This window comes from Erpetoichthys calabaricus, chromosome 7 (genome assembly GCF_900747795.2).
Source record: "Erpetoichthys calabaricus chromosome 7, fErpCal1.3, whole genome shotgun sequence".
Lineage (NCBI taxonomy): Eukaryota > Metazoa > Chordata > Cladistia > Polypteriformes > Polypteridae > Erpetoichthys > Erpetoichthys calabaricus.
Window position 1 is genome coordinate 17464651 of NC_041400.2, and position 18462 is coordinate 17483112.

The 18462-nt window shown below is 42.7% G+C and overlaps 1 protein-coding gene across 3 annotated transcripts in view; it reads right to left on the reverse strand.

The window, feature by feature from the left end:
• marchf1 (membrane-associated ring finger (C3HC4) 1) overlaps nt 1-18462 on the reverse strand; it is a 447051-nt gene that overhangs the window by 52081 nt on the left and 376508 nt on the right. For 2 of the 3 annotated variants that reach the window (XM_051929799.1, XM_051929800.1), the window contains 3 exons: nt 15147-15226; nt 13999-14739; nt 1244-1424 (listed from right to left, as the gene is read on the reverse strand). In XM_051929799.1, the coding sequence (XP_051785759.1) occupies nt 1244-1424; nt 13999-14739; nt 15147-15226 (1002 nt within the window). The remainder of the gene's footprint in view (nt 1-1243; nt 1425-13998; nt 14740-15146; nt 15227-18462) is intronic. The other variant, XM_028805007.2, reaches the window with a different exon arrangement.

Genomic DNA, 18462 nt, shown 5'->3' on the forward strand with positions numbered 1-18462 from the left:
GATGAGGTCGACACTCACACTGCAGACAGACACACTGCTGATGGCCGTGCCCAAGAGGTCATTAAGGGCCTGGCTCTTTGGTTTTTATCAGGACAGTCGCAAGCCGAGACACTCGGACTCCTCACTCAGTCTCTCGAGCTCCAAGATCAGAACCTCCATTGACTCCGCGAAGATCACATTAACATCAGCAAAGTCAAGATCAGTGAATCTCTCTTCACCAACAGATGCCTCACATCTGCTGGACCCCCCGCCTCTGCTCAACACCCAGTCCATACAAGCATTGAACAGAGTAGGAGCAGAACACACCCCTGACGAACCCACTGGATAGCATCCATGTCTCGTAACCATATAGCAAGACAGGAAGCACCAAGACTTGGACCTTCATCCTTTTTCAGAGATGTCAGGACATTCATTCATGTATCTGTCACTTTTGAAAGCTAACAATAATACTTTACATTTCTACTGCACTTTCCTCACTTCTCAAAGCGCTTTTCATAGTGAATGGGCAGCCACTTCAGCCACCACTAATGTGTAGCATCCACCTGGATTGTGTGATGGCAGACATTTTTGTGCCAATATGTGGTGAGGCTGACCTCCAAATACAAAGCAAAGGCAACACAAATATGGCGTAGGGACAACTCTGTGAATGTCTTGGAGTGGCTCAGCCAGAGCCAGGGAAACGTGAATCCAACCAAACATCTCTGTGAATAGCTGCCCACTAAATGTGTCCATCCAGCCTGACAGAACTTGAGAGGATCTGCAGAGAAGAATGGCAGACAATCCCCAGATTTAGGTGTGTGAGGCTGGTCACGTCACACCCAGGAAGACTCCAGGCTGCAATGGCTTTCAAAGGAGCTTCAACTTCTGTAAGTGCTGAGTAAACGGTCTGAATACCTGTGTCAATGTGAGATTGCAGTTTTTAATTTTTAATAAATTTGAAAAAAAATTCCTAAAGTCCTGTTTTCACTTTGTTATTCTGGGGCATTGAGTGTCGCGTGACGTTGGAAAAAAATGAATTGAAATTACAGCAAAATGTGAAAAAGTGAAGCGAGTCGGAATACTTTCTGAATCCACACACTTAGGTTTTATTTCTTTGCATGCAAGCCAAATACTGAAGGAAAACTTTGGAAATTCATTTGAAAGGAAGCCCTTGTGTCTTTTAATGCCACCATCCCAGGATACGCGAAAACGAAGGAGCAGCCACACCACTACCAAAATTTAAAAAGAGTGAAATGCAGCTTACCTTGCGTAGAGGTTTGAGTTTCGTCTCCATTATAAAGTCATATTTGCAGAGCTCACAGCAGCGGGTGTCCGAGCTTTTGATCCACTGGTGTAGACATGCCTGGTGGACAAAGCGCAGGGTCCCAGTGCAGCGGCACGGCGTGATGAGAGGACTTTCATCGTCACCTTCGCAGTGACAGATCCTGGTGGGAGACACAGCACAGCATTATGGTGGCGTCAAGCACATTGCAATTAATCAATGGGGTCAAATAAAGTACGATCTATCTATCTATCTATCTATCTATCTATCTATCTATCTATCTATCTATCTATCTATCTATCTATCTATCTATCTATTGTATTATATAGTGCCTTATCTATCTATCTATCTATCTATCTATCTATCTATCTATCTATCTGTCTGTCCATTGTATTATATAGTGCCTTTTATATCTATCTATCTATCTATCTATCTATCTATCTATCTATCTATCTATCTATCTATCTATCTGTCTGTTTGTCTGTCTGTCTGTCTATTGTATTATATAGTGCCTTATCTATCTATCTATCTGTCTGTCTATTGTATTATATAGTGCCTTTTATATCTATCTATCTATCTATCTATCTATCTATCTATCTATCTATCTATCTATCTATCTATCTATCTATCTATCTATCTATCTATCTATCTATCTATCTATCTATTGTATTATATAGTGCCTTTCATATCTATCTATCTATCTTATCCTGCCAACTATACTAAAATTAGCATCTGTATTATACAGTGTCTTATCTGTCTATCTATCTATCCATTATAGGACCTCACGAAGACATTGCAGTTCCCAGACCAGACGGTGTCTCAGCTGGTCAGACCCCTCTTACAATACAATACAATACAATTTATTTTTGTATAACATAGATAGATAGGGGTGGCGCAGTGGGTAGCGCTGCTGCCTCGCAGTTAGGAGACCCGGGTTCGCTTCCTGGGTCTTCCCTGTGTGGAGTTTCCATGTTCTCCCCGTGGGTTTCCTCTGGGTACTCCAGTTTCCTCCCATAGTCCAAAGACATGCAGGTTAGGTGCATTGCTGATTTTAAATTGTTCCTAGTGTGTGCTTGGTGTGTGTGTGTGAGCCCTGTGTTTGTTTCTTGCCTTGTGCCCTGTGTTGGCTGGGATTGGCTCCAGCAGACCCCCGTGACCCTGTAGTTTGGATATAGCGGGTTGGATAATGGATAGATAGATATTTTTAGCATAGTTGGCAGGATTAGATAGACAGATAGATAGATATGAAAGGCACTATATAATACAATAGATAGATAGATAGATAGATAGATAGATAGATAGATAGATAGATAGATAGATAGATAGATAGATAGATAGATAGATAGATAGATAGATAGATAGATAGATAGATAGATATTAAAAGTGTGTCTGGCTTGCAGAGCTCCATTCTCTATTAAGTCCAAGGCGTCACCATTCAACATTGGGTTTTTATAGTCTTCTGACTGGAACAGGTGCCCTTAAGGGGCATAAAATCTATTATTATTATTATTATTATTATTATTATTATTATTATTATCTTCTCAATGCTGTGGGGAAGAAAAGAGAAGATACTGTTAGCAACAGCAGCTTTATTTTTCGCCTGGGGGAAATTTAGCTTTTTACAGAAGCTTTTTCAAGAAAGAGCCTTTGGTGGTCTCTAACTGAACTGTCTGTAGTTTTACACAGTAGCTGCGTTAGATTTGCCGAGTGTCTTTTCAGACTTGCTTTTGCTATTTGTCATGTATACTTCTGATATTAGTCACTGCTCTAGTTTTTAGTTTTACATTGGCTTTTCTGATTCCATGGTGCTGCTGTTTGAATGTTTCATGTTGTTTTGTACTTTTGTTTGCTCTGTAAATCACCTTGCAGTGCTGCTCTCTGTTAATGGAGCTCTAAGTATTTATGATGGAGTTCTTCATTGATTGATGGTAGTGGTTATCACTACTGCCTTACATTTCTAGAGTCTGCTGTTCAAATTGTGGCCGTCTAGTGTCTGCTTGTTCTCCACATTTCTACACTGCTTTGTCTTTGGGTGCTTCAGTTTTTCCTCCACATCTCACATGTGTACATATTGCAGTAGGCTGACTGAAGACTCCAGATTGGCCCAGTAGGAGTTAGTGTGTGTGTGTGTGTGTGTGTGTGTGTGTGTGTGTGTGTGTGTGTGTGATCTGCTCTGGAGTGGCAGCCCATCCTGGATGGATTCCTACTTTGTACTCTGCTTTACCGGGTGGGCACCAGCTCCAGGATTAGGGGCTTACAAGTGGATGGACTGATTCACTGCTGACAGTTTTGAATGAGTTCTTCTGATTAAAGCACAATTCGTAAAGAGTCAGCTCTCATTTGTGAGTAGCCAAAGCAACAATCTTGTATTAATAATTTACTCCTCTTAATAATATGCAAGTCTAAGCTTCTTTTAATTTATTGTTTTGTCATAACATGATGCCGAATTTTAAAAGGCTTCCTTTAAATGACTGCTGTTCTAATGAATTGGGAACACACAGTACCGATAAAAGTATAAGCAGTTTTTATATTTTGGTATACGGCACGGAATCACAGTGGATTTAATTTGGCTTTTTTGACGTTGACGTTGATCAACAACAAATGACTCTTTGATGCCAATGTGAAAAACGATCTCTGCAAAAAAAAAAAGATAATCGATCACCCACTTTAAATTCAACACACCCAAATCATCACTGGTGCAGCCAACTGGTTTCAGAAGTCACAGAGTTAGTTCAATGGAGACCACCATTCTGGGGTCCCAACACATAGTAGTATAAATGCAGCTGAATGTGAAAGGTCCAGCTTGTGGTGAGTCAGTATGGTGGCCCGACTGACACAAAAAGAACACTGCAAGCAACTCCATGAGACGTACAAATCAGGTTATGGAGACAGGGCTGGTGGCTCGGAGTGGGCGGGGTGGTAGCTCAGAGTGGGCGGAGTGGTGGCTCGGAGTGGGCGGAGTGGTAGCTTGGAGTGGGCGGAGTGGTGGCTCTGAGTCTAAGGACCTGTGTTGGTGTCCGGAAGGTTGCCGGTTTGAATCCTAATTACTGCCAGAATGGATCCTAATCTGCTGGACCCTTGCGCTCCAGGGGTGCTATACAATGGCTGACCCCTGCACTCTGACACCAAGGGGTATGCAAACAGTAACAAATTCCTAATACAAGAAATTGTATAAGGTGAAATAAAGAACAAAAGGAAATACCCAAGTCAATGACTGTCCATTAAATCAACCATTAAGACGTGGAAAGAGTGTGGCACACCAGCGAATCTGCTAGAGCAGACTGAGTGATCACACGAGAAGACAAGCGAGGGAGGCCACCAAGAGACCCTCTGAGACCTGTGAAGGAGTTACAAGCTGCAGTGGCTACCACCAGAGAGAATCTGCAGACAACAATTGTCCCACCTTTATGGGAGAGTGGCAACGAGAAAGCACACCCATGACATCTCAGTTAAGAATCTGGTAAAAGGCAACTATGAAGTCAACTGGAAGAAGATTCTATGGTGTGATCAGATACAGATGGGGCTTTTTGGCCACCATGGTGGTGCAGTATTATGCTCTGAGGATGCTTCAGTGCAGCAGGTCCTGGAAGGCCTGTGAGGGTAAAATTAATGCAGCAAAACATGAGGAAATCCTGGAGGAGAACCTGATGCGGTCGGCCAGAAACCTACACCTTGGGAGAAGATTTGTTTTCCAGCAACACAACAACCCCAAGCTTAAAGCTCCACAGCAATGGCTTCAAATTAAAAATGTTAATGTCCAGGAGTACAGTAAGCAGATCTTAATCCAATTTTGAATTTGTGCGCAGACTTCAAAGATGTCCTTCATGTTAACCAGACAGAGCTTAAGAAGACTGGGGGGAAACTGCAGTGTCCAGACAGAAAGACTGAAGGCTGTCATGGCTGCCATCTACTAAATATTCATACTGGGTGAGTACTTATGGGATCAATTAGTTTGCATTTTATATTTGTAATTACAATCACTTTGCAAAGATCTGTTTCCACTTTGATATTAAAGAGTCTTTCTCTGTTGATCAGTGTGAAAAAAAGCCAAAGGAAATCCACTGCCTTTCATTTTTTTTTATAACAATAAAATGTAAAACCTTCCAAGGGGGTAAATCCTTAGGGACAAGTTGACAGAGATGGGATTAGATTCATACCTAGTGGCATGGATCGTGGACTATCTTAAAGACAGACCTCAGTATGTGCGTCTTGGGAACTGCACGTCTGACATTGTGGTCAACAACACAGGAGCGCCACAGGGGACTGTACTTTCTCCGGTCCTGTTCAGCCTATATACATCGGACTTCCAATACAACTCGGGGTCCTGCCATGTGCAAAAGTTCGCTGATGACACTGCTATCGTGGGCTGTATCAGGAATGGGCTGGAGGAGGAGTATAGGGACCTAATCAATGACTTTGTTAAATGGTGCGACTCAAACCACCTACAACTGAACACCAGCAAAACCAAGGAGCTGGTGGTGGATTTTAGGAGGCCCAGATCCCTCATAGACCCAGTGATTATCAGAGGTGACTGTGTGCAGATGGTGCAGACCTATAAATATCTGGGAGTGCAGCTGGATGATAAATTAGACTGGACTGCCAATACTGATGCGCTGTGCAAGAAAGGACAGAGCCGGTTATACTACCTTAGAAGGTTGGCGTCCTTCAACATCTGCAATAAGATGCTGCAGATGTTCTATCAGACAGTTGTGGCGAGGGCCCTCTTCTACGCAGTGGTGTGCTGGGGAGGCAGCATTAAGAGGAAAGACGCCTCACGCCTGGACAAACTGGTGAGGAAGGCAGGCTCTATTGTTGGCATGGAGCTGGACAGTTTAACATCTGTGGCAGAGCGAAGGGCGCTCAGCAGGCTCCTATCAATTATGGAGAATCCACTGCATCCACTTAATAGTATCATCTCCAGACAGAAGAGCAGCTTCAGCGAGAGACTGCTGTCAATGTCCTGCTCCACTGACAGATTGAGGAGATCGTTCCTCCCCCAAACTATGCGACTCTTCAATTCCACCAGGGGGGGTAAACGTTAACATTTAACATTATACAAAGTTATTGTCTGTTTTTCACCTGCATTATTATCATTCTTTAATTTAATATTATTTATTGTATCAGTATGCTGCTGCTGAAGAATGTGAATTTCCCATTGGGAATAATAAAGTATCTATCTATCTATCTATCTATCTATCTATCTATCTATCTATCTATCTATCTATCTATCTATCTATCTATCTATCTATCTATCTATCTATCTATCTATCTAAACGCTTTTCAAAGTCAGTTGTCACGTATGCCCGTCCTCGCCGGCTCATTCGAGGTATGTGATAACCTGCCGGAGCGAGAGGGGGCGCCGTCGCTAACAGTTTCTTCCCTTTTTCACCCGTGCAACTATGAGAAATTGCCCAATGAGGTACTTAGCCCCGCCCCTTCTGGTCCACATAATATAAGAAGGCCGGCCACCCAGAGCTTAGCAGACCGCTGGGTGGAGCTCCTGTGAAGGACCCTATTTACCAGAGAAGTGTCCAGCTGCAGTCAGGACAGCTTTAGGCCTCGGACTGACCCAAGCACTTCAGACGCTATAAATTGACACCCCCTTCTGGAGCCCCTCCCCTTTTTCACTGGTGAACTGACGCCTATATTACACGCCCCTCATGGCGATTTCAGTTCCCTTTAGTTCCTGCACTCAAACGTGTATTCAGCATTTATTAAAATTCTAAACTATCGAGGCCTCTCAGTTCTGCATCCGAAGCAATCGTTTGGGTGTCATATATTAGAAACAAATTGAACAAAAAATCTTCACATTTTGTATTTTATAGGATACATTTTATATCTGCGTTTGCCATGTCTCATTCGCGACACTGCACTTTTTAATACATTAGTTATGTGCTGCACTCAACGCCATAGTGGCTCTGTGGCTGAGGATCTACACTGGTAATCAGAAGGCTGACCCCGTACAAAAATGGGAAATGCTAAGGAAGAAGAATAAATTATATGCTGCACTCAGCTATGATTAACAATACATATTCTTATAGACTGTGAATCGAATAAATCGTATAATTTATGAAAACAGTCAAAATCTGCAGTACTACGTGCCGGACGTTTCAGAGCTCTTTAGAGTACTGTCTTTGTGATCCTCTCTGTGTCATATCATTAGTACTGTATTATTACTGGGGTACAAAATTGTAATATTTATATTAACAATGCATTAATTGTGGCGGAGTTTATGCTCCAGAGGAATGACGCACTCGCCCTCAGAAGCACAAAGAGGTATAAAGTAGTCGTCTGAGTCGCCCAGCTAAGACCTTCTCTGCTTTGCGTACCCATTGCGGATGACTCACGACCTCATAGCAACTACGTATGGGGAAGCGGATGTACAATGTAAACATTGTTATTTTTTTGTTACATATGCATAATAGGCCTACCTATTTTACATTACAGCGAGTAATTAAACTTAGTAAAAAAAATAGTAAAACATAATAAATTGAAAGAAAATTATGTTTCATGTTGCGTTCAAGTTTTTCGTTGCGTTATATGTGTTAATTCTGTTTGGCTTTGAAATTAACACACAAATACTTTTTAAACTTACACTTTTACTGTAAAACATCAGTAAAAACAATTTTTTTAATTAACTTTTCATCAGTATCGTATTGAATTTTGATTTCGTGTTTAGAGTTACATCGTGACAACGCAACGTATAACTGCCCCGTAAGTGAATATCGTTTCCTTGTCTCTAATAAATAAGCCGACTTTTCCGAATGTTTGTCCCTGTGATTTGTTAATTGTCATAGGAAAAGCTATTCTAACTGGAAACTGTTAACGTTTTAATACAAATGGCATATCAAGATCTCCTTTGGTGTCTAATGTTATCCGTGGAAGGTGTACTACATTACCTTTTTTGTAGCCTATTAAAATTTTACATGTCAGAATTGTTCGACCAATTCTGAATACAACTAATCTTATCCTATTGCATAACCCATCACTCAGACAGAAATTACGCAATAACATTACGATACATCCTTCTTTAAACAGTAATTCGTGCGGTGGAAGACCAGATGGTGTTAACGGTTGTAGATATTCTACGGGATATTGTAAGTTGATGTTTTCATCTTCCACACCATCACCACCAACTGTTTCAGCAGAGTCTATTCATACGCATTTAACCGTATCGGTGTAACCGATTACAATTTTGAATACAACTAATCTTATCCTATTGCATAACTCATCACTCAGACAGAAATTACGCAATAACATTACGATACATCCTTCTTTCAACAGTAATTCGTGCGGTGGAAGACCAGACGGTGTTAACGGTTGTAGATATTCTACGGGATATTGTAAGTTGATGTTTTCATCTTCCACACCATCACCACCAACTGTTTCAGCAGAGTCTATTCATACGCATTTAACCGTATCGGTGTAACCGATTACAATTTTGAATACAACTAATCTTGTCCTATTCCATAGCCCATCACTCAGACATAAATTACGCAATAACATTACGATACATCCTTCTTTCAACAGTAACTCATGCGGTGGAAGACCAGATGGTGTTATGGTTTTAGATATTCTACAGGATATTGTAAGTTGATGCTTTCATCTTCTACACCATCACCACCAACTGTTTCAGCAGAGTCTATTGATACGCATTTAACAGTATTGGTGTAGCCGATCAACAATTTTCACGTTAATTCATTTAACTTTATTGTTTCTCATTGCTAGGATTGCCTGTGTACTCATTTCTTTTGTTGATAACCCTTTGGGATGAAATTCTTCAATAAGATTTGGACATAATAAGTCTTCTTTTATTGAGAACTTAAAGTAAGGAAAACGTAAAAATTTATAAAAGCTGAGAGTGCAGGACTGTGTCTGACAAAAGCATTCACACGAATGAGAGGTGAGAGGACTGCGGGCGTGGGCTGTTAATCTTAAATGGTTGAGAGGAGGGCGGGACTTGAAAAAAATCTCATGGCCAAAATCTCGTCTCGCGGGACTTGGAAAAAATCTTCCAAAAAGTCTCATCTCATCGCGGGATTTTTTTATATAATAGAGAGATATATTGTAAAATAATTTTCATAAACAGATTAAGAGTGCTATATTAAAATTTGAAAATTCAGATTTAAAATTTGGATAAAAGAAAAGTACATTAAAAGAGCATTAAAATACCTTAACTGTTTATTAATAAGCACTAAAATTACAATTACAAAAAGGGGGAAATAAAAGATAAAAAATGAGACCCAAGAGACAACTGTTAACCTCAGGGACCCTATTTTAAAATCCTTTTTAAGATTAGGGTTAAAAAAATGGGGAAAAGGAACATTTAAGATTAGGGTTCGAAAAAGAATTTACTTTAAGATTAGGGATAAGGGTGGGAAACAGAGTAAGATAAACAGTGGGGTTAAGATAAGGGTTTGGGAGAGAAGTAGGAGGATCAACAGGAACTCAATCTCAATCGAGATAAGGGAAATTTAAGATTAAGGCTGAAAAAAGAAAGGACTTTAAGATAAGGCACAGGGACGGAGAATACAGTAAGATAAACAGTGGGGTTAAGACAAGAATTTGGAGGAGGGGCTGGAAAATCTAAAACCTACGTTACCCATTTAATTCTCTGCAGCCAGGATTCAACCACAGAAATGGCCGAGTCTTGTGTTAAACCAAAAGATTTGTTATCATCTCGCCTAATTTTATCAGGTGAGGCTGGAAGAATATGAAATACCTCACTCACATCACTAGAGAGATGGGAATTAAATTGTGTTATAAAATGTGCCTTGAATTTGCTGCATCAAAATAGTGTGGTAAGGTTGAGTTCCTCCATTAATTTAGAGCGACCAGTTGAGTCGGGGTGGTTCCCCTCTTTGAATTTAGCACAATGGTCAAAGCCGGGTAGGGAGTTTCTGCGCGATCCTCATAGTGTTAGATGAATCAAGTGCGAGCGACAAGGCTTTTCCTTCTTGGTGAATCGAGCACAATTGTCAGAGTGGGGATTGGGGAGGTCAACCAGAATCAGCCATAATCCATCTGCTGCTGCTGTGAATCGAGAGCGATCTTCGGAGCAGTGACGTGTTTTTCTTTCCGGGGTCAGCAATGGTGTTGCGGCCCACAGGTTGGTAAATGGTGCACTAGAATTGATGTAATACTAGCAATTTTTGCTGTGTTAAGTGTAAGTGAAATGAAATTCGTCAGTTGGTGCTTGGATTGTATTTTGCATCTCACTGACAAAGCATGTCAGACTTTTTTCACCTTTAATGAGATTGTTAAGCCAATAATATTTATCTATAGAAAAATAATTCTAAAACTAAAAAAAATTGAATGTCTTGATTGTATAAGCTTGTACACCCTTTAACTTGGGATGAAGCAATTGGCTTATAACGGGCATGTAAATGGAAATGTGGTGATGTGCTCAAAAATTCGCTATCGAGTTAAGTTTAGATTCTGATTTTACGATGTTCGAAACATCGAGAAAAGTTGACTGTAGCATGGTTTTTGTGTGCATCTGTCATAAAATAACAATTTTTGTTGTAAAATGATGCATTTTTTGAGTGTTGCGTTGATGTCCTGGATGACTACATCAGATACAAGATACAACTAAGACAAGCGGTTTCTAAGATATCCACCCTGAACATCGGGACTTACATATAACGATAACTTCTGAAACAATCGACCTGTCTTCTTCAAACAAATTACATCGAATTCTTCTCATTACAGACTCAAAGTTTATTGTTTTTGGTCCAGTACATATCACAAATGATAACCTACGATACGATAGCTGTCAGAGAAATTGTTTAACGGGATTTTTTTCAGTCTGCTCAGTTTAGCCATGGGATCGAGCCTATTGATCTGCAAAATTTTTGCACGAGTAGTTTGTGTGATAAAGTGTAATTTACATGGAAGTCCTCTATGTACAGTATCATTCCATACTGATCTTTTGATCTTTTAAGGAGAGGTGGCTCTGCGGCTAAGGATCTGCGCTGGTATCCAGAAGGTTGCCGGTTCGAATCCCCGTCACTGCCAAAAGAGATCCTACTCTGCTGGGCCCTTGAGTAAGACCCTTAACCTGTAATTGCTCCAGGGGTGCTGTACAATGGCTGTCCCCGCTCTCTGACCCCAAGGGGTATGTGAAAACTAACAAATTCCTAATATAAGAAATTGTATAAGGCGAAATAAAACAAAAAGCTGCTCCATTTATTCTGTTTACATTTTACATCAAATTTTAATGCGGTTACATTTGCCGGGAATATGAGACTTTAACAGAATGAAGGTGTGACCCACTGGCTTGTTGCACTTTGTTTGCATGCCTTCTCACAGATTATATATAAGACGCTCTGTTTTGTTGTCTCAGAGAGGACATACTGTACTCCAAATCTCACATCAGATTCCTTTAGCATTCTGCCTGTCTGTATTATGACTGGGATTTCTGGAAATGAGAACATGTAGTGGCCGGGAAACCTTATCGTCTGTTAAGCTTTGCTACGACTCGATTGTAAGTTCATGAGTACAGAGATGTTAATATGGAAATATCCACAGGAGACATTTGGAGGTCTCCCGGAGCTTTACCATTCCAAGATTAACCTGTATTGGAATATAGGAGTAGAATTTTATGGGCTAACTCATAGCGGTGGGACAAACCCAAGGTTAATTCTTCAGCATCATATAAAGCACCATAAATTTAATAGACTGTTAAGTGCATACAGACTGTGGAGGATTTTATAATGGAGTTGTAAACAGAAACAATTTCTGTACAATTATTTATTTATTTATGTAAGGACGTATTGTGAGTGCCACATAGGACGGACAGGCATCTCGGTGGGGCAGCGAACCTCTGGATGAAATGGAAAGTGCCAAGGGGTGAACAAGCATTAGCTAGAGAGCCTGGCACAGTTCCATTTCCAATACATCAGATGGCAGTGCTCCACTGGAGGCATGCCAGCTTGGCCACCCACAGGGGTTTATGGGAACTGGAGTTTGGAAGTGCAGTCCTGTTGGCGTACCTAGGTGGTACCGTCAGGAAAGGACTATCCTGGATCTCAAACAACAGGGTTTCTGTGCAATCCTCAGAAGTCCAGGTGTTTTTTCCAGCAATGGCAATGCATAGCTGCGGAAGGAGATGGCAAATCGAAAGTGACAGTGGCCGCAGATATGCACACATTTTCTCCACAGGTTCATTCTGGGTATTAAGTCGTCACATGTCGTGCACTGGTGAGGTCTCATCTGGAGTACTGGGTGCACTTTTGGTCTCCAGGCTACAAAAAGGACATAGCAGCACTAGAGAAAGTCCAGAGAAGGGCGACGAGGCTGAGTCCAGGGCTACAGGGGATGAGTGATGAGGAAAGATTAAAAGAGCTGGGATGAGAATCAGCACCTCCAAATCCGAGACCATGGTCCTCAGCCGGAAAAGGGTGGAGTGCCCTCTCAGGGTTGGTAGCGAGATCCTGCCCCAAGTGGAGGAGTTCAAGTATCTCGGGGTCTTGTTCACGAGTGAGGGAAGAATGGAGCGTGAGATCGACAGGCGGATCGGTGCGGCATCCGCAGTAATGCGGGCGCTGCATCGGTCTGTCGTGGTGAAAAAGGAGCTGAGCCGCAAGGCGAAGCTCTCAATTTACCAGTCGATCTATGTTCCTACCCTCACCTATGGTCATGAGCTATGGGTAGTGACCGAAAGAACGAGATCGCGAGTACAAGCGGCTGAAATGAGTTTCCTCCGCAGGGTGTCTGGGCTTTCCCTTAAAGATAGGGTGAGAAGCTCAGTCATCCGGGAGGGGCTCAGAGTAGAGCCGCTGCTCCTCTGCATCGAGAGGAGTCAGATGAGGTGGCTTGGGCATCTGATCAGGATGCCTCCTGGACGCCTCCCTGGTGAGGTGTTCCGGGCATGTCTAACCGGGAGGAGGCCCCGGGGAAGACCCAGGACACGCTGGAGGGACTATGTCTCTCGACTGGCCTGGGAACGCCTTGGGATTCTCCCGGAAGAGCTAGAAGAAGTGGCCGGGGAGAGGGAAGTCTGGACATCTCTGCTCAAGCTGCTGCCCCCACGACCCGACCTCGGATAAGCGGGAGACAATGGATGGATGGATGGATGGATAAAAGAGCTGAGCCTTTACAGTTTAAGGAAAAGAAGGTTAAGAGGTGACATGACTGAAGTGTTTAAAATGATTAAGGGAATCAGTCCAGTGGATCGAGATGGTGACTTCAGTTCATCAAGAACACAGCTGGAAACTTGTGAAGGTTAAATTACGCACTTTCACACAGAGAACCACAGACACTTGGAATAAGTGACCAAGTAGTGTGGTAGACAGGAGGACTTTAGGGACTTTCAACACTCGACTTGATATCATTTTAGAAGAATTAAGTGGACAGGACTGGTGGGCTTTGTTGGGCTGAATGGCCTGGTCTTGTCCAGATTGTTCTAAAAACATCACTTCGAAAGTACAAATATGACTGCACTGCCGTACCAAACATCCTTGCCCTGATATCCATTTACGTTGAGCACCTTTACATTCTGTAGCACTGCCAGTGATTAATAGTTTGGACAATGAACCGTGACACAATGCAGACCCTTCATCGAACAATGCTGAAAATGACCAAAGCTAAATTAATTAAGATAAATATCATCAATTCTAATTTTTTTTTATAGTAGTGATATTTAGAACAAAATGGAAATGCCAGAAAACAAAGCAAAGCACGGACATGAGCAGGCACCACAAACAACAGCCGCACAATTCAAAGAGCAAACTCACCGGCAGACTTCCAAGTCCTCATCGTCGTCATCCTCATCCTCACCATCATCAGTGCGTAACAAGTCGCCTTTCCTTTGAGGGTTAAAAATCAGTGGCTTGTTGTGAGCGGATGCATCTGGTAAACCATCTGCACAAAGCTTTGAAGTGGCTTTGTCTTCGTCGGGTAACGAGGAAGACTCGGGGTACATAACCAAGGCATTGTTCGCCACGTGGTTTCCGTTCCTTTGGGCCGACTCAAGCGTCGTCTCCAGAGAAGACTGCAAAGATGATGACAGCCTCCTTCGACTGCTCCCTAACGACTGCTTCTGTAAGTGCGTGGGCACAGTCGAGCTGTTGCTCTGTGGCTCCTCTCCTCCCATGCCACCTAGAGGAGCCAACTGCAGCCTGGCGGGCACAGGAGATTTGTCCTGCACCTTGTTGGCAAGAAACCTTCTTCTACCTTTTCTTGGAGGCTTGGCCCTCTCCTGGCTCCAGCTTTTCTGTTTGTCATCCGAGGAGGAATCTGTATCCTGGTGGGTATTTGTACCCCGTGCTCGGAGATGCTCCCGACGGGACTTCAAAACTTTTTCCTTGGGCTGCCTTGCCACGTTTGCATGTTCGCAGTTTGGGCAGAGCTCCTGCTTTCTGGGTGGCCGTTGTTTGATCTCCCTCTTCTCGGCATCCCTGCCTGTATGGGATAAGACCACGACAGGTGTGCCCACCTCGGAGTCATCTTCCTGTACTGCCTGAAGAACAGCAGGCCTTTTGTGCACGTTTATTTATTTATTTTGAGTTTATTTAGCAGAACGACAGCAGCAGCAGCATGCCAACATGGAGAATGGAAAGTGGGAAAGAGAAGGTGAAGTGATAGCTCGACAGAAATGGCAAAACAAAATTTTAGTGAAAAGAAAAGAAATCAATGGGTTATCATACAGGTGGATTATTTCACATGGAAAAATATAGTTTATCAAATACATAGCACAGACATTACTTCAATTCTTCATTTGTCACCCTTATCAGTTTGAATGTCGTCCACAGAACGTGCATTTGACGCTACATGAGACACTACAGAAATGCAGAAATGAGAAAGGCTCCATAAAAAATGACGGAGCCAAAGATATGAAATACACCAGCAGCATGGCTTCATGCGAATTACTGTGAGCACCAACCTGCAGATATCCTGAGTGGAAGGGGTGACAGACGTCCGGGACTGACTTCTGGGCGCCGTTCCTGTCGTCGGACTGCTTGCCTGCAACGACCAATCATATAATTTGACCTTTTTCTTGAAGAACGGCATTTCTGATCATGTAGCCTCTCCTGACTGTGCATCTAGACCTCCTTTAAATTCAAGATGTGACCATAATGCAGGCGGCTCTTACGGTAATTAAAGGAGAGAGAGAGAGAGAGAGGCAAAAAAAAAAACAGAACTTTATTTATTTTATTTTTCCTGCGGTGACTAACAGTGAAACTCGTTTTGAGGAAGAAAACGAGGCGAGAAGTTTAACTCTTTGGCTGCCTTCTTCGGCTAAAAATAAATCTGAGTCATCTTTTGAACTGCAAAACCACCTGACAATTTCTGATTAAGGGAGGTCTTGATGAGATCGATTGGTTGGGCAAAATCGCAACTTTGGACTAGGCAGGGGGCCGTCGACGAGGCAGCATACGGAGAATTCGCCTCCCATCGCTAGACAGAACGACGCTGGACAGAGGCCAGCAGTGATCCTTCCTTCACCTTGGCCTGAGAGCATCTATGAGTACACCTGCGCATTCACAGGAACGGAGGCTTTAGGTCACCCTCTGATTTTAGTGGCTGCTACTGTCACAGCAGGAAGGTGGCCTTAAGATTTGTGTGGAATATTTCTGACTGGGGAGGAAAGCCTGTAAGCTGTCCTGTGGTGGAGTGTCCCAGGCTGGGTTTCTACTAGCACCTAATTACATCTAGCACTGGCAGGCCGGTCACTTTGGAGTGACACAAGCTGTGTTTCTGCTGGCATCTAATTACATCTAGCAGTGGGTGGCCAGTCACTTGGAGTGTCATAGGCTGGGTTTCTACTGGCATGTAATTATATCCAGTACTGGACGGACAATCACCTTGGACTGTCACAGGCTGAGTTTCTACCAGCATCTAGTTAGGTGTAGCACTACACGGCCGGTCACTTTGAAGTGTCACAAGCTGGGTTTCTACTGGCATCTAATTAGGTGTAGCACTGGGCAACCAGTCGCTTTAGGGTGTCCCAGACTGGGTTTCTACTGGTGTCTAGTTAGGTCCAGCACTGGGCGGCCAGTCACTTTTGAGTGTCCCAGGCTGGGTTTCTACCAGCACCTAATTACATCTAGCACTGGCAGGCCGGTCACTTTGGAGTGTCACAGGCTGGGTTTCTGCTGGCATCTAATTATGTCTAGCAGTGGGTGGCCAGTCACTTGGAGTGTCACAGGCTGGGTTTCTACTGGCATGTAATTATATCCAGTACTGGATGGACAATCACCTTGGAGCATCCCAGGTTGGGTTTCTACCACTGGACAACTGGTCACTTTGGGGTGACCCAGACTGGATTTCTTTCAGCACATAATTACATCTAGCACTGGATGGCCAGTCACTTTGAGGGTCACAGGCTGTGTTTCCACCAGTGTATAATAAGGTGTAGCACTGGACAACCAGTCACTTTGGGGTGTCCCAGACTGGATTTCTACCAGCGTCTAATCAGGTCCAGCACTGGGCGGCTGGTCACTCTATAGCAAAGTCTCAGTAGACGCGAGTCTGCCTCCCTCCTGTGCAGAACCACTCTCCCCAAGTATCTCACCCTCGGGATTTACAGCAGGTGCCCAGACTCTAAAAACAGGCAAATGTTATTCCTGTAGCAAAAAGTCTGAACTTGGGGCGTTCATAAGAAACATAATGATTTACTTCATAACTTACAATTACACAAAAAACAAGAAGAGTTGCATCAAATAGTAGAAATATTAAAACATGTGCTTCAATTTCAACATTTAAAGACTTAACATTCTCGATTGTAACAGAAACCTGTCATCTCTCACCTGCTGACTGAGGTCCACAGAAGGCTCCATCTCTAGAAAAGGACTGAAAATCAGAAATTTTGATTTGATATATTTTGTTAATCCCCGAGAAGAAATTGTCTTTTCACATGACCCTTGGTGGGTTAGTACAAGGGTCAGCCATTGTACAGCACCCCTGGAGTAATTTTCCAGTTAAGGGGGTCTTGCTCCAATGGTCCTTCTGGCAGAAGCAGGATTTGAACCTTCTAGATACCAGTGCAGACCCTTAGCCCCAGAGCCACCAGATAACTTCATATTCATAATCACTGACCTTGAAATAGCCTAAAATAATACCCCATAAGCTTATGTTTGATATTTTTCATTATTAACCCTTTGGGAGTGGCTTGTAGATTGCTAGGTCCACCAATAAAGAATCAAATGTCAAACACATTAACGTAGTTGTGATCTGCACCTTCAAAATATCATAAAACGGCCCTCCACATGCCTATATTCCTGTCCCAAATTTTTTGAATTTTTGTGAAAAGGAGCAACTTTGACCCCTCGTACCCTATTGGGGGCTGAACCCCTGGGGGTTGTTCGATGTGACACACACAACTTCAAGTCCTTCTGATCATTTTTGTTGAAGACAATCTATTTATCACAAGGGTGTAATTGTCTTGTCATTTCCTGACCCTCTTAATCCAGACCAGGGTTGCATTGACTTGCCTGACGCTATCCCGGCTAACATAGGGATCAAGGCAGGAACAAACCCTGGACAGCGGGTCCGCGGCTTCAAAAGAGAGGCCAGATCTGAAATAATCCATTTGACCGTGTCAGTCTCCATTGGCGAGCTCGCGCATCTGCGGGGAGCTGATGAGGTAATTGGGGCGAGTCGTACTTGCATGTGAGGGTGCGATCGTTCTCAATTGCTTAATCAGCTTACTGCAGTGCGCGACTGAGACGCTGTGCCCACAGAGTCATATAAGAATGGGCTGTGACAGAAGGAGGAGAGATGAAAAAGAAAGGAAAAAGGCTTGGAGGGCGAGAGCGCAGCATTAGATAGATAGATAGATAGATAGATAGATAGATAGATAGATAGATAGATAGATAGATAGATAGATAGATAGATAGATAGATAGATAGATAGATAGATGGCAGGCTGGGACTGGTATACCTGCCAGAATTGACGATAGATAGATAGATAGATAGATAGATAGATAGATAGATAGATAGATAGATAGATAGATAGATAGATAGATAGATAGATAGATAGATAGATAGATAGATAGATAGATAGATAGATAGATAGATAGATAGCAGGCTGGGACTGGTATACCTGCCAGAATTGACGATAGATAGATAGATAGATAGATAGATAGATAGATAGATAGATAGATAGATAGATAGATAGATAGATAGATAGATAGATAGATAGATAGATAGATAGATAGATAGATATGAAAGGCACTATATGATAGATAGATAGATAGA